The sequence below is a fragment of the Notolepis coatsorum genome (assembly GCF_963971535.1).
Source record: "Notolepis coatsorum genome assembly, chromosome: 8".
NCBI classification, from domain to species: domain Eukaryota; kingdom Metazoa; phylum Chordata; class Actinopteri; order Aulopiformes; family Paralepididae; genus Notolepis; species Notolepis coatsorum.
The window spans coordinates 48,742,160-48,764,520 of NC_140172.1; the positions used below are offsets into that span (position 1 = coordinate 48,742,160).

The following is a 22,361-nucleotide window of genomic DNA, read 5'->3' on the forward strand; positions in this document are numbered from 1 at the left end:
GCACTTACCCCCCACAGTCGGTCTGGGAGAGTGGAGGCTATCACGTGCTTCCTCCGACACACGTCCAGCCAATCAACCGCTTCTTTTCACCTGGCAGCGCGGATTCTCATTGAGAGGGCGTAGCGTGTGGAAGGATCACACTATCCCACTCAAGTCCTATCCGCGCTTAGCAGGCGCCCCGACCGAACTGTAGGAGTCGCTGTTTACAATGACCCGGACCCACCCCGCCATCTTCTCCCACCCTCTAATACAGCCAATTGTATTAGTGTGAACAGCCAGCCAAGCTGGTGACAACCCCGGAGCTGTGAGCTGGATTCGAACAGGCGAATCTAGCCGCTCCGGGGTTTGGTGACGAACGCAATCTCCGCTACGCCACCTGACCGTCCATGCTGCCGAGGTGTTTTAAACGTCAGTGAAGGTCAATTATTTTGCGACAATGACCGAGTATAGGCTATACATTATCCCGCTTATTACATGGCTAACTTACTAACAATATACCTAATTCATCGACAAGACGAGATCAAATGCAGACGCAGTTGTTCTGTGGCTCTGTCAGCCCAAATAAAGTGATTATTATTATCGGCAGCCGGCAGGTCTGTGGTCTGATCGCATGACTCAGTGCAGCTGTGCATATGCTGAGCAGCACTGATACAGTGTGTAGTGGGCTTGATTGGTCCAGCTGCGCACAGCGGTCATTATTGTTCGGCAGAGGTCCGTTATCGGGTAATAACGGACCTCTGACAAGCGCTATTGACCAATCACAAGCAAGCATTTCGGCGAATGTGAAAACGCCATGTAATAATGATAGATACGACACTCATCACTGTGTCCTTTATGATAAGGTTTGTTGGTACTCGCTGATGGAGACGCGCAAATTATATATATATATTTTTTAAATGTTTTTGTGTGTGTGTCTATTCATTCTGTTTAAACCAATGGGGTTTTTCTTCACAGTTGCAGATAAGATTAGGCTACACTAATATTATAGTATAAAAAAAAACTGCTGAGTTATATTCATTAAAGAAAGTGGATTTAATAAAAAAGAAAGACTCATTTAATCAGATTAGTCACTTTATTCAAATTGAGGATTTAGTTTGAGGATATTTATATAAAAAAAAAAATTTAATTAAAAGAAATAAATTTTTTATTTTTTTTAACGAAGGTTCAAACCTTTGTTCGAAAAACCCTGACGAAGTTTGAATCCCAAAAACAGGCTTCGGGGACTTGCCTTACCTCCTTATACTACATCATTATTGGAATTACATTTTGGTACCCGTTCTAGTGACTGGCTGGTGTGTGTGTGTTGTTATATTTCAGCCTACCAGTACCTATAACTAACACCTCTTTGTATACATTTATGTGTGTGTGTTCCTAGGTGACTTGTCTGCAGGACTTCTTCGGCGAGGAGGACATGTTTATGGCATGTGGACCAGAGAAGTTCCGCTACCAGGACGACTTCCTGTTGGATGAGAGCGGTGAGGAACGACCTGCTCATTAATCCTTTGATCCAACCTCCTTTTTGTTTGCGCCCCTCCTCCGATCCCTATAGTCAGACCCAGCAAGATTGTTATTATAATATTTTTTTGTTGTGATTATTACGTTGTGCTAAATACTAGAATTTGCTGCAGCTTTTCTCAAATGTCAATGCAATTTGTGACATTTTCGGTGTTTCACTTACGGGGAAATTGCGGGAAATAAGCGAAAATTGCAAATCCGTTAAAAACAATTCTATTGAAAAGTGACAAAATGAGGATTTTCTCTTGCTGCTATGTGTTGCAAGTTAACAAGTATATATATATTATCATCTAATTTCCATTCCAAATACTACATCAATGAGCCATTTCTGTACAAATTATTTTGTATTGGAATACAATAATCACCAACATGAAACATAAATATATTTTTCAGAATAGTATTTTCTTTTCATTTCCTTAAAAAGCCTATTTTCATGTGACTTGTATTATATACTTAATATAATCTGTACAATGAATTACCATAAGGACTTATACCACTTTAATAAGGTGGGTAGTGACCTGAGTTTAAATGGATTTACCTCAACAATACTGTTGTCAAACATACAGGCACAGCATTATGCAAATACACATTTTAAAATGTAACCCTTTAAATGGCTACACATTTCCTATGCACTATAACCAGTATCCTAAATATCGCCATATTACAGCGATCATATTCAGGTTTCTCATGGTCATGATATGAGCTTATATGGCATTTACACCTCACCGATGCAATAGGCCACTTGAGTATCTGGAAAAGATATCTGAATATTAATGTGCATGTAATATGTATTCCTTGTATGACACATCTGTGTGGCTCAGGTGTCAGATGCTACATGTAGGTTGTCTGGTCCACTAGCATTACACTCTTAATGTTACTCCGCTCTCTTACTCCCTCCTCCCTCCCGCATTTCACTCAAATCTGCCCCTGTCATTCTATCATCCTCGTTTTCCTATCAATCATCCACCCCTTTGCTAATCACCTCGTCATCAGCGCTCTCTCTCTCTCTCTCTCTCTCTCTCTCTCTCTCTCACTCTCTCTCTCCTCAACTCCCCCTCCCTACTCATTGAACAAAGAACGCCGATTTTTCACATTCATATTTTAGTACTTTTGTTTCCCTCTGTACCTCTTCATCGTGTATTAGCTGAAGGGGCCATCCAACCAGGGTCATCATGCCCCTCTCTCTTCCTCCTCGTCTCTCTCTTTCTCTCTCTTTCTTCCTCTTTCTCTCCCACTCATCTGGGGACAATCAGAATGAGAGCTTGCTCTCAATGAATGAATGAATGAATGAATGAAAGGCTTTTAACTTCAGCTCCATTGATGAGTTTCCTGCGGGGCTTCCACTCACAGCACTTGAATGGATACAGACTTTCCTTATCATGCTTCATGGTGATTGTCTTTGGTACACAAAATGGCTTACATACTATTTTGAATTGACTGTTTCCTGTGTGGATTGGAATAGTGAGACCATGTAGATATTGAATTCATTGCAACTCAGGACAGTTGGAATTTCCATCACAGCTGCCAATGGAATGTTCATCCAAATAAACCATGGTAACATATCATCTATCTGAGTCTAATGTTAGAATTATCAGAAGAGGATGGGTCAGTGTTGTCATGGAAACATTCAAAAACGGCTTCCCCTGGTACCACTGGAAGACAAATTGCATTCTAAATTCTATTTATTTTTGGCCTTTCTGTATTTTTCACCCATCCCAATTTAGTCGTAATGCCAATTCCCTTCCTGGTCATTGCGTACATTGCCCCACTGTCGGTCTGGGGAGGGTGTAGAACGCCCACATGCCTCCTCCGATACATGTGAAGTCACCAGCCACTTCTATTCACCTGACAGCGAGGAGTTTCACTGGGGGAACGTAACGCGTGCAGAGATTCACGCTATTTCCCCCAGATCCCCACCCTGCTGAACAGGCGCCCCGACCGACCAGTAGGAGTTGCAGTTTACGACCAGGACACATACCCCACCAGCTTCCCACCCGCTAACACTGGCAATTGTGTTAGTAGGGACGAATGACCAAGCCGGAGGTACCGCTGACAGCTGGATTCAATCCCAGAGTTTCTGTGGTGGTAGGTGAGTGCTTAGTCCACTGCGCTACCCAGCCGCCCCTGACAAATTGCATTATAATAGTATGCAACGCAAAACTAAATTTAGAGGCGTCCCGAATGTATACAAAGTCAAAGGCGAACACTTGCTCTAGGGAGCACACAGGCCATTTAGACATTCGCCAGGCATGATGGAGCAAATATGTGTTATTATTGATGCAGAGAAAGTGATCCAGACAAAATGACGGGGACATTTCAAGCAATTTTCATAATTAACAGAATTGTGATGTACATGTAGAACAGGGGTGGGCAATTATTTTTCCCAGGGGGCCGAATGAGCAACTGAAAATATGTTGGAGGGCCGGGCCAAAATTCCAAACTCAATTATGCATAATATACATTTTATTTCTATATAAAAAGCAGTAAATGGCATTGTTTTGACCCCTGGTAAGAGTGTATGTTATTATTTGGCAATTAAAATGTGAGGTTAGCTTTCAAAAATATAATTTATTCAAATAGAATTTATTTCCAAAATGATAAACAAAATGTGAAACATTAATAACAAAGGGCATTTTGAGTTTCATATACTATTGAAACAAGGATTTGCTTAGCTTTCTAAAGACATCACATCATCTTATAGCCAAAATAAACAAGACATGTCACTGAACTGTGTAAAGAAAAGTGTCCCAGTTTTGTAGCCTTTTTTACTTTACATGCCTATATTAAACATTTAATGTTTTCAGAACTGTGCAAAAAAAAGAAAAAAAAATATCAAGTGGGCTCATTTCACTTGTTATATTTCCACATTTTAGTGTTCTTCAGTTCTTTCTTTTTTTTCCATTCAGTGTGAGAAATCCAGTCTCTGTTGAGCTTTAACAAGTCCATCAAAGTCAGGTTGCATGTCTGAGGTGGAGATGCGAAGCACAGCTGCCAGATGTTCATCAGTGAGAGAGGATCTGTACCTGGACTTGGTAAACGTCATGACTGAGAATGTCTGTTCACATATGTAGGTGGATCCAAAGAGAACCAACATCTTCTGAGCATGTCTCCTCATGTTTGGAAAGTTCTCCTCCTTGAGAGCAGAGTAGAACTCTAGCAGTGATGCTGACTTAAAGTGCTCTTTCAGTAGTGAATCAGACTGCAGGTCAATGAGTTCAAGCTGAACAACTATCAACACTGAAGGTAAAGGGAGAGGAAACCAGCTGCATTTCATCCTCAACCTTTTTGAAATCTTGAAAACGCCTTGAAAATTCATCATGCAGTGCTCCCAACATGGATGAGTACCTGTGCCGGTGATCAGCTGATGGTTTTACTTCTTTCAGGGTTTTCATGTGTTTGAGATTGTTGCTGCCTAGTTGCCTTGACATTAATTGCAACTTTGTCATGAAGGCTTTCACATGGCTATGCATTTCATGAGCAAAAATGCCCTTGCCCTGCAGTTGTGTGTTCAGTAGGGATGGGTACCGTTCACATTTGAACCGATACGGTACCGGTACCTGTGAATCGATACTGGTACCCAACGGTACCTTTTTGCTGTACTTTAGTCTCTAAAAATGTAATCTACCTACCTCAGTTGTGAAAAAAAAATCCAAACTTCAAATAACCAACACTTTCGACCGTTTTCGGCTTGCCCCGACTGCTTTGTTGTTGAATCAAGTCAAATCCTAGGTAAGCGTATATCGTGCGTGTGAACGTTGAGATGAAAAGAAAAAAGTTAAAAAAAAAAAATTATATATATATATTTTTTTTTTTTTTTTTTTTATATTATCATGTAATCTTTCGCGGGCCGGTCACCGCGGGCCGTACAATGCCCAGGTCTGATGTAGAATAATAATCAATAATTTGTCTTCAATGGCATGAAGAGTGGCAGAGTTACTGAGGACTAGCAGTTAACATGGATTATGATGAATAGAATAATGATGTTCATAAACAAAGTAATCACAAATACGAGCAAGATAAGTATATTGACGCTGAATCTCTAGCGTGCCGCTCTGCTGCTGCCACACGGGGGCGCTGCTCACGCAGGCTGTGTGGCTGCTCTGTGGCGCACATGCACCGCTGAGGTAACCGGTGTGCGCGAATACTTTCCCCAAGGTGGTTGTCCTTCCGCGTTTGGTTTGCGTGGCCTGATTGGCCACTGACGCTTCAGTTCCACAGCCCAAGTCCTTCCGTTCCACAGCCCATTTCCTTGTATTGTTTTCATCTCTCTATATTAACGTAGCCCGTTTTCATCTCTCTATATTAACGTAGCCCGTTTTCATCTCTCTATATTAACGTAGCCCATTTCCTCGTATTGTTTTCATCTCTCTATATTAACGTAGGCCATTTCCTCGTATTTTTTCATCTCTTTATATTAGCGTAACGCGCTATTCATATCAATCGGCATCACATCAATATAAATAACGTATTGTTTTCATCTCTATATAACGTAACGCGCTATTCATATCAATCGGCTGATGTGATGGACTTGTGGAACTGAGAGAAGTTCTGAAAGTTAGGAGCGAGCGTTAGGAGTAACGCGATTGGGCGTTGAGAGAAGCGTCAGTGGCCAATCAGGTCGCGTAAACCGAACGCGGAAGGACAACCACCTTGGGGAAAGTATTCACGCAACCGGCGTGGACCAAGTAGCGCTATCCCAGGTGTCTCTCAGTGCTGAATAACTTCCACGGCCATGTTGGGGATGTGACCCATCCTCTTCTTGTAATACAGGTCTATCATGGCCATGTTGGGGATGTGACCCATCCTCTTCTTGTAATACAGGTCTATCATGGCCATGTTGGGGATGTGACCCATCCTCTTCTTGTAATACAGGTCTGTCATGGCCATGTTGGGGATGTGACCCATCCTCTTCTTGTAATACAGGTCTGTCATGGCCATGTTGGGGATGTGACCCATCCTCTTCTTGTAATACAGGTCTATCATGGCCATGTTGGGGATGTGACCCATCCTCTTCTTGTAATACAGGTCTATCATGGCCATGTTGGGGATGTGACCCATCCTCTTCTTGTAATACAGGTCTATCATGGCCATGTTGGGGATGTGACCCATCCTCTTCTTGTAATACAGGTCTAATGCATCACGCCGGTTTCCATGCAATCAACAGACATTCTCTGCACATAGTCTCAACAGAAAACGTAAATAAAGTACTAATCGGCATTGGTTATGGTTAGAGTTAAAGTTAGTTTTAAGGTTTGCTTAACAGTTATGGTTAGGGTATAAAGTTAAGTTTTAATAAGGGTTAGGTTAACAGTTATGGTTAGTAGAGTATAAAGTTAGGTTTACAGTTATGTCTAAGGTTAAGGTTAGTTTAACAGTGTGGTTAAGGTTAGGGCTATGGTTTGGGTGAGGCTGCTAAATATATTTCTTATGGCTATAACATTATGTACCTTTTTTCTTGTGGTGGATTAGTACTTTATTTACATATTTTAAACGAGATTCATAAAAGCCCCTACATGTAGGATTTCAACATCAATATATCATTAATATGTTCATGTCTTGGCAGAATTACCACAAAGAAAATGGATGAGACCATTGGTAGACTCTGTGTTGTGTTTAAATTGTGTCCTATGGGGTTGGCGCACAAGAAGGCTTTTATTTATTTTAAATATTTTCTTTTATAATTTTCTCCCATCCCCCAATTTTGTCATTATGCCAATTACCTCCTGGTCATTGCCTACTGTTGGTCTGGAGAGGGTGTCTACCACATGCTGCCCTACTGTCGGTCTGGAGAGGGTGTAGACTACCACATGCTGCCCTACTGTCGGTCATGAGAGGGTGTAGACTACCACATGTATCGGAGGAGACATGTGGAGGCGCCATTGCCAACCGCTTCTTTTCACCTGGCAGCTAGAAGTTTCACTGGGAGAGCGTAACACACTACAGTATCTCCCCCAGATCCCCCCCTGCTGAACAGTTGCCCCGATCTACCAGTAGGAGTCACTATTGCAATGACCAGGATGCGTGAATACTTTCCCTAAGGGGGTTGTACTTTTGCGCAATCTGATTGGCCACTGACGTTTCTGGTCATGTGACATGTGCGCCAATCGTGTGACGGCAAGTTCTGCCACCGGTTAAGCTTAGGCACTCTTTCGAAGTTGGTTAAGGTTAGAGTTTGTCTTAGAGCAGGGCGATAGAACACTAGCCCTGATTCCAAACTCTAACCTTAACCAACTTCGAAAGAGTCGCCTAAGCTTAACCAGTGATAAACTAGGCGTTAGGTAGTTTGCAGGCTATTAGACCCGGAAATAGGCGCAGAACTTGCCGTCACACGATTGGCGCACATGTCACATGACCAGAAATGTCAGTGGCCAATCAGATCGCGCAAACCGAACACGGAAGTACAAACCCCTTAGGGAAAGTATTCACACGACCAGGATCCATAACCCACTGGCTTCCCACCCGTGAACACGGCCAATTGTGTTTGTAGGGACGACTGACCAAGCTGGAAGTATTGCTGCCAGAAATGTAACCCAGGTCTCTGTGATGGCAGGCCTAGCGTTAACCCTCTCCTTGCTTCCTCAAAACAAATCCATGCGGATTGCTGCATGCTGATGGAAGGTGGGGACATCTCCTTTGCAACAGGAAGCGACAGTGTTTATGGGAAATGTGGTCTTAACATGAAAATCAGGCTACCAATTGTTTTGGCAATGGTCTCATTTGTTTAGGGTAATTATAAGAGGGTATCACAACTAATCTGACAGTGATATATGATAGATATATTATCGATGGGAATTCTACACATGCTTTCAAATGTACCGGCTAAAAGACCATTCAAGAATATGTCTGTCTTTTCTGTCATTTCATGTTCTGTGCTTCTGCTAAACCCTTTTGCCTGTGAAACTGCTCAAAAAATAAATCCCTGCTTGCTACATAGTAGTGTCATAAAGCCTTTCCAAACTGGCTTCCCTTTCACACTGGGAGACAAGCTGTGCTGTCAGAGGTAGTGTTGTCTTCCATATCATTCTAGTTGTGCAACAAGCTGCTCAAAGACACTCAGCAGAGTTCCAGCTCCACAGACGCCACATACACATCCATGTACTGTATACATCAGACCTGTGCATCTGGGTACTTTGACTATATATACACAGTCACACAACTGCTTTTGGTGAAAAACAATACGCCAATGCTATAGATCACTGCTATAGATACTGTTGTCTATTTCTGGGACTTGATAGTGTTGGTATGATTTGTAGATTGTGAACAAATGCCACCTACCCTCTGTTTACTCCCCAAGTTGTTGTATGCTGGTCTAATGTATGCAGGTATGCACACCAAGGTTATTATCGCAAAAAATATATATTTTAATTGAAATAAAGATAAAAACGAGGCTTTACAAAAAGATGAAAACAAAACTAAAATGTAATTAGATTAGAGAAAATTTATTTTATTGTCAAATGTCAATTTATTTCATACATATAAGCCGCCATTGCGGATATCTTCTATTATTATAGGAGCAAGTGCATTGTAGTGGACAATGATGAAATATGTGGAACATTTCTCAAGGGGAAAAATCCCACCAATCTAAAAATACATTTGAAAGGCTCGCACCTGACGGCTAATGCCCAGTCCCCCTGCCCCCAGACAGAAGCTAACCCCAGGCCAGGCAGCGCGGTGGAATGCGAGACAGACGTACCCCATGGAGCAGAAAAGCAGAAAACACAAATGCAGTGCTTCCACCAGCAACCAGAAAGCTGCTGGTCATTAAATACACAGGAACATCACGAGTATGAGGAAGCATTGGTTCACATGTTTATCGAGACTGGGATGTCTACCAGGCTATGCGAGTCGATTGCCTTCAAAAAGTTCAGCACTTTACTCAAACCAGATTTCAAAACTCCCGGCGCAGCGAGAGTGAATGGCCTGATCGGAGCTAAGATGGACACAGCAAGACGGAAGTTAAAAGAGATCATAACGGAGGCGAGGAAGCTGACTCTATGTGTAGATGCTTTCCGCAGGAGGGGATTGGCAGCATCGTTCATGGGTGTATCGGCGTGTTTTTACCATCCGCCCAGAGGCCAGGTTCACCATGCCCTGCTTAACCTGCACCGCACAGAGCACCCGTGCACCGCTGAGTCCATGGCCCGCTACATTGATCAGACATTAGACGCGTGGGGCATAAGAGAAGACAAGGTGCTGCTGATTGTGACGGATAGCGGCTCCAACATCGTCAAGGCTGTGCGGCTGCTTAGAGACAGAAGGCAGAGTGACGAGTCAGACGTTCCTCACGCTCAGCCCAGAGGGAGCGGAGACAGCAGACGGAGCGGAATGTGGACGGAGTCAGACTCCGACGCGGAGAGGGAGGAAAGTGAAGGTCTCGGTGAGTGTGGTTACATTGACAAATAGATTTGTATTTATTTTTTGTCTTCATAATTTCATTTTTTATTTTGGATACAAAAATGCACCGTGATATAAACAGCACTGTCATCTTTAACTTGATATTTCCCCCATAGAGTTCAATGGAAAAAGAAAAATCTGAAAATACTTTGTTTGCTTGTCCTTATTTACTGCAACTATGCAGGCTGCTCCATACAGATATACTGCCTATATACTGCAGAAAGGCTGGGAAGAGAACCTGACAATAAGATGCAGGAGTTCTTCGCAACTTGTGAATCCCCTAACATGTGGTCCCTTGAATATTTTCTTTTCAAACAAAAATTACTGGAAACTACAGTTTTCTTTGTGCCCAGAAGCCACTCTGAAATCAATGCAGTCTATGAACATGTGAGTTTGTTCATTATCCAACTATATGAAATAAGCCTACTCTAAATCTTCATGCTGGGGTCACAGGAATTTTCCAATCCAAATAGGTGTACCTGTTAAAAAAAGGTTTGAATGTATGCTACATTCTAATTTAGTTTAAAATTTTAAAAGTTTGAAGTTTGCGCTTTAACATCATAGTTATTGTCATTTCATATCCAAGATAAAAAAAAAGAAATGTGGAGACACAATATTAAACTAAATGTATGTGCCATACTTTGTTCCAAAGTTTATGGAGCTCTGTGTAAGAAATGTAATATAATAAAACAAATAAGCTTACAAATATGGTTTCAATATGACCCCTACCCTAGAGTTAGGGTGATTACAGCCAAATCCCTAATTTATGAATTCGTTATTTTCAAAATGTGGACATGATACAATGGGATTATAACAGAGCTGTAGGACATTTTTGTGGTGCGTTTTACATTTTGCTCAAATAATCTTATTGTTTGCCTGTTTTCTCTTTCTGTTCTGCCAAGAACTTGACCTACTAGAAGACGGGGAGAACAACAACTTCCAGAGAATGCCCTGCCTGGCCCACAGCCTTCAGCTCACCTTGAAACACGCCATGAAGCACCCAAGTGTTGAGTCACTCATAACCAAGGCCAGAAAGCTAGTGCACGCTGTAAGGAAATCCTCAGTTGCGAACGAAGAAATGATCAAAAGGTGCGGTAAAACTCTGCCCCGGGATTGTAGTGCGCACTGGAACAGCACTCTTGACATGCTGAAGAGACTGCTGGAGACCAGGGCCCAACTAAACCACGTACTCGAGGATTTGGGCATGGACACACTTCTCCCACACGACTGGGCCAAGCTCCAGAACCTGGTTGGGCTACTTGAGCCCTTTGCCACTCACACGTACCAGCTTCGGAGTGACAGCCAGTCACTCTCACAAGTAGTGCCCTGCCTGCTCAGCCTCGAGGCGCACCTGCTGACGACTACTGTTGGGAAGCAACTGGCTCAGGTGCTGCTGAAGTCCCTGCGGGAACGTTTCGCCGGCATCCTTGACCCCGATTCCAAACGGTTTGACGCCACCCCGGCAGGAGCCTGCCTCATGGATCCGAGTGTTTCGCTGGTTCTTCAGGCGTCAGAGAGAGAGCCACTGGGGAGGGCGGCGCAGGCCTTTGTGCAGAACCTGGCAGCACAGTATAACCCAGCTCCTGCTTCTCAGGATGATGTCGCCACCGCGAGGGCCACTCCAACTCCAGCAGGGACCCCCACTGCCATCCTTCAAAACTCCTCCACAAATCAGCCCAATGTGGAAGATAGTCTGTTACCCGAGATGAAGATGTACGTCAACGACGTCAAACAGGGCATGTTTAACGAGACACCGTTGCAGTTTTGGAGATCAAGAGAGGCAGTCTATCCTAAACTTGCCCCTGTGGCTTTGGATCTCATCAGTGCCCCTGCCTCACAAGCCTTTGTGGAGCGCATCTTCTCCGTGTGTGCGTCTGGCTTGAGAAACAGGACAGCCACATCTCTGGAGCAACGCGTTTTCCTCAAGATCAACAAGAAATTGTTGCTTGACTGAATATGTAACCCCCCCCCCCAAAGAAAAACACATACACAATTAAAATCTTGAGAAACTCTCTTTTTACATTTTTATTAAATCATAATGCGAAGACTTCACTTTGCTTTTTTGTTTACAATGTTCTGCTGATTTTCAAGCGTAATCCTATTGTTCTGTTGTGAGGAGGATGTGATCATCTGATTTGAAATGCACCAACATGTTCTGTGTCTTGAGCCGCATCAGTTAACTAGAGATCTGCTCTCCTCTGGGTGATGTCATCTGCCTCAGTGTGTTCGGGGGGGGGGGGGGGGGGGGACAAAAAGAGAAAACAGGCAAACAATGAGATTATTTGAGCAAAACGCACCACAAAGAAATTCCTACAGCTCTGTTATAATCCCATTGTATCATGTCTACATTTGATTGAATAAATAATCAATTCATGAATTAGGGATTTTGGCTGTAATCACCCTAAACTCTAGGGTAGGGGTCATATTGAAACCATATTTGTAAGTGTATTTGTTTAATTTCTTACAAAATGTCTCTTTTAAGACTACGTATGTAAACTTTACATAGAAAAGTAAAGCACCTTGTTCTCCAGCTGAGATGGCGCAGCATGTTACCAGCTGCCTGGCTCTCTGTGTGTCCACCAGGTACACATAACCTTCACTGTATTAATGATGTCAAGTACAACATGGGAGGTATTTCTATTGTTAATCAACTGCCAATTACTTGCCTTAGAGCTGAAGCACTAGTGCTGGGCAGTCTGATTGTTTTTACTGATTCGTTCATTTTGAGTCAATTCATCTAAATCAAAATGGGTCGCGGACCCGTTTTTATTGGGTCGCCAATAATAAAATAAAATTTAATTATAATAATAAATTAATAAAGAATTATTATTATTATTATTTTCTTTTTATAAAAAAGCTGTAGATGTGTTGATTCAGTTTGGCACCACATACTTATGTGAATCTGGGTTTTCTACTCTAGCATACCTGAAAAACAAATACAGAAACAATAAATGCTCAGCATGACCTCAGAATAGCACTTTCAAAAACCAAGCCCAGAATAGATCTGCTGGTTGAAAACTTCAACCAGCCACATACCTCTCATTAGATTTCATTGTGCCATAGATGAAATATTATACCCCTTCTAGCATGATGTCAGGCCAGTAGAATTTTTAAATAAGTCAGTACAAATTAATCAGAATGTTGCTCAATGTTGGGGTTTAAGGTTGAGGGACAGAGGGAGGGGGTAAGAAATGGAGAGTTGAAAAAGGGGTGAGAAATAGAAAGGAGAGTAGAACATGTTTGTTAATTTAAAAGTGTTACAAAATTGTATGTACATATGTTATGAGGTGGTGAGAAACTTAACATTACACTCTGGTTATTGCTGTGATGTACTTTTATAATTAAATAAATACATTTCATATACATTTGAAATTCATGGTTTGTTGTGTTCTTTATCAGTAGTTTATAAATGTATGTTATGGCAATTCATGATGTATTTTTGTAAGTTTGGGTCCCGGGGAAACACCAAATGTCTCTTTTGGGTCTTGAGCTAAAAAAGTTTGGGAACCCCTGATCTAAAATAATTATTTCAAATTGTGGGGTGTTTTGAGAATGTTGTTGAATGAATGAATGAATGAATGAAAACTTTATTTAACAGATTGCAGAATGGGTACAATACAGTACGGCTCAATACATACAATTGTTAAGGGGATGCAGACCTGAGAAAGACGTTTGTCTTGTTTCCATCAGGGTCCCCCATTTTCAATTCATATAGACATATATGACATACATGACATACAGATAGTCAGTACTGCTACATCTATACATTTATGACATACCAGATTTGCAAATACAGTACTGTTTGTGATACAGAAGGAGTCAAGAAAAGGGAGTATATACATTTGACGTAGAAACTGTACATTGGAGGAGGTTGGGTGGGGGGGGTTGGGTACATTGGGATATTGACAACCATACTGGGTAATTTACATTGGAGGTGGTTGGGGGGGGGGGGGGCCGGGGGGCACACTGTATAAACAAGTAACACTGTACATTGAGGGGGGGGGGGGAGGAGACACTGTACAAACAAACACAAATGTACATTGAACTATTGACAAAACCATACTAGGTAAATGACTGTACATTGGAGGGGGTTGGGTTAGGATATTTACAGGGGCCAGTGTTGAATTGCAGTCTCCCGTAGGTGTCCCTTGAGAGAGGTTTTGAAAGTGGGTAGTGATCCACATTCCTTTACAGCTTTGGGTAGGGCGTTCCACATTGATGTGGCATAATTGCGAAACGTGTTTAGTCCCTTATTTGAGCCGAATCTGGGTTTAACATGATTTGTGGAGCTCCCTCTGGTGTTGTGATCGTGGTATTCACTGACCTTTGGGAAGTATTTTGACATGTACATGGGTACCTTGGTCGTGTAGTGTATCTTGTAGACCAGGCCCATTGCAAGTTGTTGTACTCTGTCGTCTACTCTAAGCCATCCTAGGTTGTCAAAGTGGGCAGGGGTGAGGTGGGTTCTAGGAGTAAGGTCAAGCAGTAGTCTGACCAGTTTGTTTTGAGATGTTTGTAATTTTGTTTTTAGCGCCTTTGAGGTGCTTTGGTACCATGAGGTGCAAGCATAGTCGTAGTACCCCTGAATGAGTGCTCCTGCCAGAGTCTTCAGGGTGTTCTTGTTTATGTGCGTCTTTAGTCTATAGAATAGTTTGAAAATGTAGCTTGATAATTTGGCTTTAGTTTGTGTCACTGTGAAAGAGTAGATGACTCACCCGCGCTGCTGGCCAACAGAGGCCGACGTTGCCACATGGCGGCCATCTTGCTACAGGGTAACATGCCCACTCATAACATGCATGTCTATAGTGCATGTACTATTTTTTTTTCTTCTTCACTTTTTTCTCCTCCTTTTTCTGTGTTTTTCTCCCATCCCAATTTAGTCGTGCCAATTCCCCCCTCCCCTGTCTTGATCGTTGCTCGCATGTGCCCCCCACTGGTCGGTCGTAGGGAGGGTTGATAGATACTATCGCATAGTATCGCATGTCCCCTCCGATACATGCAGAGTCAGCCAGCCACATCTTTTCACCTGCCAGCGCGGACTCTCATTGGCGAGGTGTAACATGTGGGAGGCTCACACTACCCTCGCCATCTCCTGTCCTTGCTGTGCAGGCGCCCTGACCGACCTGTAGGAGTCGCTGTTTACAACGACCAGATTACCACCCATCGACTCCCCTCCCGCTGACTCTGCCAATTGAGTCAGTATGACGGCCGGCCCAAGCCGGAGGCAACGCTGACAGCCGGATTGGATACCGGTGTCTCTCTCGCGTTGGTGACGAGCGCTTAGACCGCTGCGCCACCCAGCCGCCCCTATAGTGCATGTACTATTGAAATAACCATAGCTTCCTCAGCTTTCAACCGTTTGGTTTGTTAAAAACGTCAGAGATGTGGTTATCATACTGCATACTTATAATGGACTTTCATATGATTTAAAAACATTTTTAATAAAAATTCTTCCGTTTGTAAATCCGTCAAGATTTCAGCGAGTTAATAGTATTTTTGTTTGTGCAGATCATCACCTTAAAGCAGCAGTTAACTGTAGCAAGATGGCCGCCGGTGAACTGCGCAGGAGACTCTGCCTTGCGCCATCTAATCTTTATATATATATATATGTAGCAGCCAGCCATCACTGCATCACTTCATTCCATGTGTATTACCCAACTGAGAGAGTTGGCCAGGGGAAAGAGAAGGAACGAGAATTGGCAGCCCGGCTCGTTTCAAGGAACTCAACCTGCAGTATTCTGAGCTTTTTCAATGGAGCTCATGAATGGGAGAGGTTGGCTTATTATCTTACCAGTACGTACCATTGGTGACTGTGGCAGTGGACCTGACTCTTCCTGCACTCTTCAACACACAGACACTGGCAGTGATGGTACAAACACAGACATGTATTGAAGAGTGGTAAGATGTTACAAGCCAGGAGCAGATGTTAAGCGCTGTCCTGACAGAGGTTCTCTCCCTAGTGTGTGTGTGTCAGGTTGGCTTATTTAACCTGTGTGCATCAATTACTATGCAGAACAGGTGCGCAGCCACCAGAGTTTGTTTGTTCAAATTGATTTGTTTGTTCATTTTCTTTGCCCCGCACACTACCAGCAGAAGCATAAACACACACAATTTGCATGTAAGGATCTGCATCTCAGTGTAGACTGTTTAGACATATTTGTGCCAAGTTGGGATTTTTTTGGTTAGTGACAAACACACTCACTGACGCACATCTTTGATATCTGTCTTTAGTGGATGGTTGTTCATCTGTTCATTTGTGAATAAATGTTTAAAACAGTATGGTGTTTTGTTGTGTTTTTATTACATGAATATCTTTTCTGAACTTCTTGAATCTCACCCCTGATGAATACCACCATATTAAAAAGAAAACCTAAACTAATACTGAAACTAATAATAATAATAAAAAACTAAACTAACAAACCTAATATAATCTAACCTAATCTAATCTAACCTAATCTATAAAAAGTTAAAACCAAAACCAAATATAATCTAAACTAAAACTGAAATAGAAAACAAAAAGTCAAAACAAAAATACAAAACTATCATAACCTTGATGCACAGACACATGTCTCCACTGTATTCCACCAGCCACCATAGCTGAGGATGCTAGACGTACCAGAGAAAGTGAGTTTGTGGACTTCAAACTTTTAAGGGTTCAGAACCACGTACAACCTTAATTTCTCATCAGGAAATTAAACCTGCACTGATGGGAATCTAACTGGAACTGATTAAATTAAGAGGTTATGTGTCTGGGCAGAAAAGGATCAATTAGCATTGCATTGTGCATTCTTTTTGTTTGTTTTAACTTGCTTGGAGTGCCAGGTGGATGGTTCTGTGCCATAAGGTTAAGAAATATACTACTTTATGTTTACTTACTTTACACTGAATATGGATTATGCTATATAACACAAATTCCAAGCAGATTAAAGCAAACACTCTGAATTATTTGAAAATACTATTTGACACAGGTTAGGTGAAGACAAGGAGAAAGACCATTCACTAGCATAAAGAGATCGAGAGAAAGATATACTGTCTGAAACAGAGAGACAGAGACAAACATGTCTGAAACAGAGACGAGAGACAAACATATACTGTCTGAAACAGAGAGACAGAGACAAACATATACTGTCTGAAACAGAGACGAGAGAAAGATATGCTGTCTGAAACAGAGACTGAGAGAAAGATATGCTCTCCGAAACAGAGAGACTGAGAGAAAGATAGGTACTGAGAGACTGAGACAGACTGACAGAGACCAAGAGACTGACATATTAGACAACATGAGACAAACTCATCTGGGAACTGGCAGACGGGCAGGTAGATGGAAGGAGAAACAGACCAAGATGCCAAGAGACAGACAGGAGACTGACAGCCAGACAGACAGACAGACAGACAGACAGACAGACAGACAGACAGACAGACAGACAGACAGGAGACTGACAGCCAGACAGACAGACAGACAGACAGACAGACAGACAGACAGACAGACAGACAGACAGACAGACAGACAGACAGACAGACAGACAGACAGACAGGTGGAGAGGAACAGACAGAGACCAGGAGAAATAAATAGATAAGATGAAACCGATACAGACAACATGAGACAGACAGACATACAAACTCTCTTCTGGGAACTGGCAGAAAGACTGTTCTGTTTGAATCTCTCTCCATCTGTCTGTCTTTCTGACAGTTCCCTGTTGACATACAGATGGCAGAGAGAGACAGTATTAGACAGACATACAGACTGGCAGGGAGAGACCATATTATACAGACAGACAGACATAATGGCAGAGAGACAGTAGATATCAGAGTTGCAATGAAGCAATCTTTGTGTTACTTTTCTAAAAGACTTGGATTTATTTCATGAGGATAACATGACTGTCTCAGGTTGGCCATTTTAAATAGCACAGCCTCCACTGGCGCTGTCCATGGTTCTGAAAGTTGGATTGACTTACATATGACACAAACTTGACAGCCATGCATCACAGCAGACAGAATAGTAGAGAGACAGTATTAGACAGATATATAGACAGACAAAATGGCAGACAGAGACAGTAGACAGACAGAATGACAGAGAGAAACAGCATGGGACAGACAGACCGACAGAATGGCAGAGAGACTGTATGAGAAGTACAGAATGTCAGAGAGAAAGTACGAGATAGACAGACTGTATGAGATAGACAGACGGTCAGACAGACAGTATGAGATAGAGCAGATCAGACATCTTCTCTCCTTTCAGTCTAACAGTAATTATCACCTGTCTGACCCCAGAAACCCCAGAAAGATCACTATAAAAGAAACTCCAGTGGGTTAAGATTTGAATAAAAGATGTCCAGACAAAATGTAAATTTTACCACGCTTTACTAAAACCTTTTGACAATCACAAAGATCTGTTTTTTTTGGCTGTCTTCTGTCTCCTTCTGTCAGCTTATATACCTAACTACATATTTTACCAGGGTGACAGTTGTTACCTTATAAGGACATTTAGCCCAAGTCTACCATATTCTATCACTTCAGTATATCTCCACATGTGTGACTGATTAAGAAAGTGTGGGGGATGGTATACTGAGCTGCTAACTTCATTATGTATGTGTGTGAGAAAGAGCATGTGCACGTTCAATGATGATTTATAATAATAATAATAATTTAGGACCTAAGCACGAAAGAAAGAAAGAAAGAAAGAAAGAAAGAAAGAAAGGAAAGAGTGAGAGAGAGGAAGAAAGAGAAAGAGTGAGTGTGTAGAAGTATATAATTAGATTTGTTCAGTATATTAATTCAATGTGTATTAATCATGATTCATTATATTTCCTATACATAAAAGAAGCAACACTTTAATCAATCCTCTTCACCTGTCATCACTTCAGCACTATGTCTGTATTCTACATTAATCACTAACCCACCTGTCATCACTTCAGCACTATACTGTATTCTACATTAATCACTAACCCACCTGTCATCACGTCAGCACTATACTGTATTCTACATTAATCACTAACCCACCACTGTCATCACTTCAGCACTATACTGTATTCTACATTAATCACTAACCCACCTGTCATCACTTCAGCACTATACTGTATTCTACATTAATCACTAACCCACCACTGTCATCACTTCAGCACTATACTGTATTCTACATTAATCACTAACCCACCACTGTCATCACTTCAGCACTATGTCTGTATTCTACATTAATCACTAACCCACCACTGTCATCACTTCAGCACTATACTGTATTCTACATTAATCACTAACCCACCTGTCATCACGTCAGCACTATACTGTATTCTACATTAATCACTAACCCACCTGTCATCACTTCAGCACTATGTCTGTATTATACAGTAATCACTAACCCACCACTGCGTTTTTTTTGGGGAGTATTGCTGGACAAAGGTTTGACCTGGAAACCTCATATTGCACACGTAAAGAAAAAAATTTCTAAGAGTATTTTTATTGTGAATAAAGTTAAATATGTATTAGATAACAAAGCAATGTGAACATTGTACTGTGCACTCATATTGCCTTATATTAATTACTGTGTGGAAGTTTGGGGTAACACCTATAAGAGTAATATAAAACCACTGTATCTCCTACAGAAGAGAGCTATTAGGATTATTTGTAAAGCAGACTATCGAGAACACACCAACATATTATTTATTAATTCTGGATTATTGAAATTGCAAGAGCTAGTTAAGTTACAGACATTAGCAGTTATGCACAAGGCCAAAAGTAAAGCATTACCAGCCAATCTACAGAACAGGTTGGTCCTCATATCACAGAATGGAGAGCATAGAAGGGAAGGTCATTTTAAACATCAGTGTGCTGCACGGACAACCCTGACACAGATGTGTATATCAGTGGTGGGAGTCAAACTGGAATTCTCTTTAGAATGAGTTGAAGTACTGTAAAAATATTTTCCAACTAAAAAATACTTTTAAAGACAGAACAATATCGGTTATCGGTATCGGCCACAATTTTCACATCGGTGCATCACTAGCTTTAGGGATTGTTATCTGCATGAACAGCAGGTATTTCTCTGTATCTGATTTGATTTTTTATTTATTTTTTTTATGCATCTGAGGCTCGTGGTGCAGGTTGTTTTTTTGTTTGTTTATTTGGGTATCTAGCAATATTATGATTTTTTTTTGATCTACTTTTTCTCCCATTTTCTATATTTTCTCCCATCCCAATTTCGTATCATCCAATTCAACCCTCCCCTGTCACGAACGCTGTTTCTTGCCTCCCACAAGCCGGCTGCAATGTGGACTAAGTCATACATAGCGCAAGTCCCCTCCGGTACTTGAGGTAACAGCAGTCGCATCTTTTCACCTGCGCAGCTCGATCTCTCAGTGGCGAGGAGTAACGCGTGGGAGGCTCACGCTGCCCCCGACACTTCCTGATTCTACTGCGCAGGCGCACCAACCGACCTGTAGGAGTCTCTGTCCACAACGCCCGATCCCCACCCATCAGTTTCCCACCCCCTAATACGGCCAATGTGTATTAGTATGAACAACCAGCTAAACTGAAAGCAATGTGGAGCGCTGGGTCTCGAACAGGCGAGCCCAGCGTCTCCGCATTCGTGGCGAGCGCCTTGCCCACTACGCCACGTAGCCGCCCCCGCAATATTATGATTGTTATTATTAATACCGTAATTATTGTTATTATTATTCATGGTCATATTATCATTATTATTATTATAATTATGATTATAATTATAATAATAATAATAATAATAATAATAATAATAATAATAATTATTATTATTATTATTATTATTATTATTATTATTATTATTTGTATTAATTATTATTATTATTATTATTATTATTATTATTATTATTATTATTATTATTATTATTATTATTATTATTATTATTATTATTATTATTATTATTATTATTATTATTATTATAGGGTATGAAGCTGTAAGGTGCACTTGAGCTGACCATTATGTTAAAATAAATATGAAGTTTAGAAGGGGGCAGGAAACATAGGTTTTCTTCATCCTGCTCCTTTTCGGCCATGGGTGTATCATGTTAAAAAAAAAGATGTTGGTGATATTGTGCAAAGATCAACTGTACCCCCATGTACGAAACAAAATAAAATGAATGAATGAATGAATATCTGTATTTTACATTAACCACTGACACACAAGTGTTAGTGTCAGTCATACAAATACACGTGTGTGTGCAGTGTGTACAATCTCTCTCTCTGTCACAATCTCTCTATTTCTGCTACTTTATAGTTAAACAGCTTAAACAGTTTGAGAAGTCATTTAGTTAATTGGTTTTCCCTCCAATTAAAGTGTACCATTAATTAAATAACATTCTACATCAGTGCAACATGTATGTGTCTGGAAACACTGACTTCTAAGTGTTTCAGGAGACTTCATTTGGCGTATAAACAATGGCAGCATTTTTACTGTTTTCAACTGTTGGCAACTGGGTTGCTACCACTCTGTCACACTTTCTTTTTCACAACTGTATAACTCCTCTGGATTTGTTGTTCAACATGTGGACCTTTCATTTATCCATTGCTAGAAGCTTTGGGCAACAGTTTAACCCAATGATAACAGTTTTGTTTCCTGATTACATTTGAGCACTGTGAATTAAATGTGGACAATATGAATCCCTGAAAAGAATCCCTAAAGCTAGTGATGCACCGATGTGAAAATTGTGGCCGATACCGATAACCGATATTAATATTGCTGTTCTGGCCGATACCGATATTTACCGATGTCGATATCTCTGTATAGAAAACACTTTTTTATGATAATCAAATAAAGAGCTATTTTCCAAAACGCATTTTTCTTTTACTTTTGTAACTTATTTTCAGGAATGACTGACTATTTAAGACCAAAACATGAAAAACTTATAAAATAAAAAACATTTAAATTTTTTTTTTTTTTTATCTGCCCATATCGGCCCTATCTTTATATCGGACCGATACCGATGTGTAAAAAAACTGCCATATTGGCCGATATATCGTGCATCACTACCTAAAGCGCTAGTCAAATGAACTTTATTTTCTCTAATCCCGGTGTCAGCATTGCCTCCGGCTTGGGCCAGTCGTCATACTATCTCAATTGGCAGAGGTAGCGGGTGGAAGTCGATGGGTGGGGATTGGACGTTGTGGACAGCGACTCCTACATGTCGGTTGGGGGACACCTGCACAGCAGAGACAGGAAGTAGCGGGGGTAGTGTGAGCCTCCCATGCATTACACCTCGCCACTGAGAGTCCGCGCTGTCTGGTGAAAAGATGCGACAGGCTGCCTCCTCGTGTACCGGAGGGGACACGTGATGCAAGGCTTCTATCCTCTCTACAACCGACCAGTGGGAGGCATAGTCGAGCAACGTTCAAGACAGGGGAGGGGAGAATTGGAAATACGAAATTGGGATGGGAGAAAAAATAGAAAATAAGGAGAAAAAGTGGATACAAATAAAATGAACTTT

At 41.4% G+C, this 22,361-nt stretch overlaps 1 protein-coding gene across 1 annotated transcript in view; it reads left to right on the top strand.

The window, feature by feature from the left end:
* The window catches only part of dclk1a (doublecortin-like kinase 1a), a gene marked incomplete at its 5' end in the record, with an annotated part of 155,785 nt that overhangs the window by 60,973 nt on the left and 72,451 nt on the right, over positions 1-22,361 (top strand). Inside the window, 1 exon segment of the mRNA XM_084319654.1 lies at positions 1,376-1,475. Within this exon segment, the coding sequence (XP_084175780.1) occupies positions 1,376-1,475 (100 nt within the window).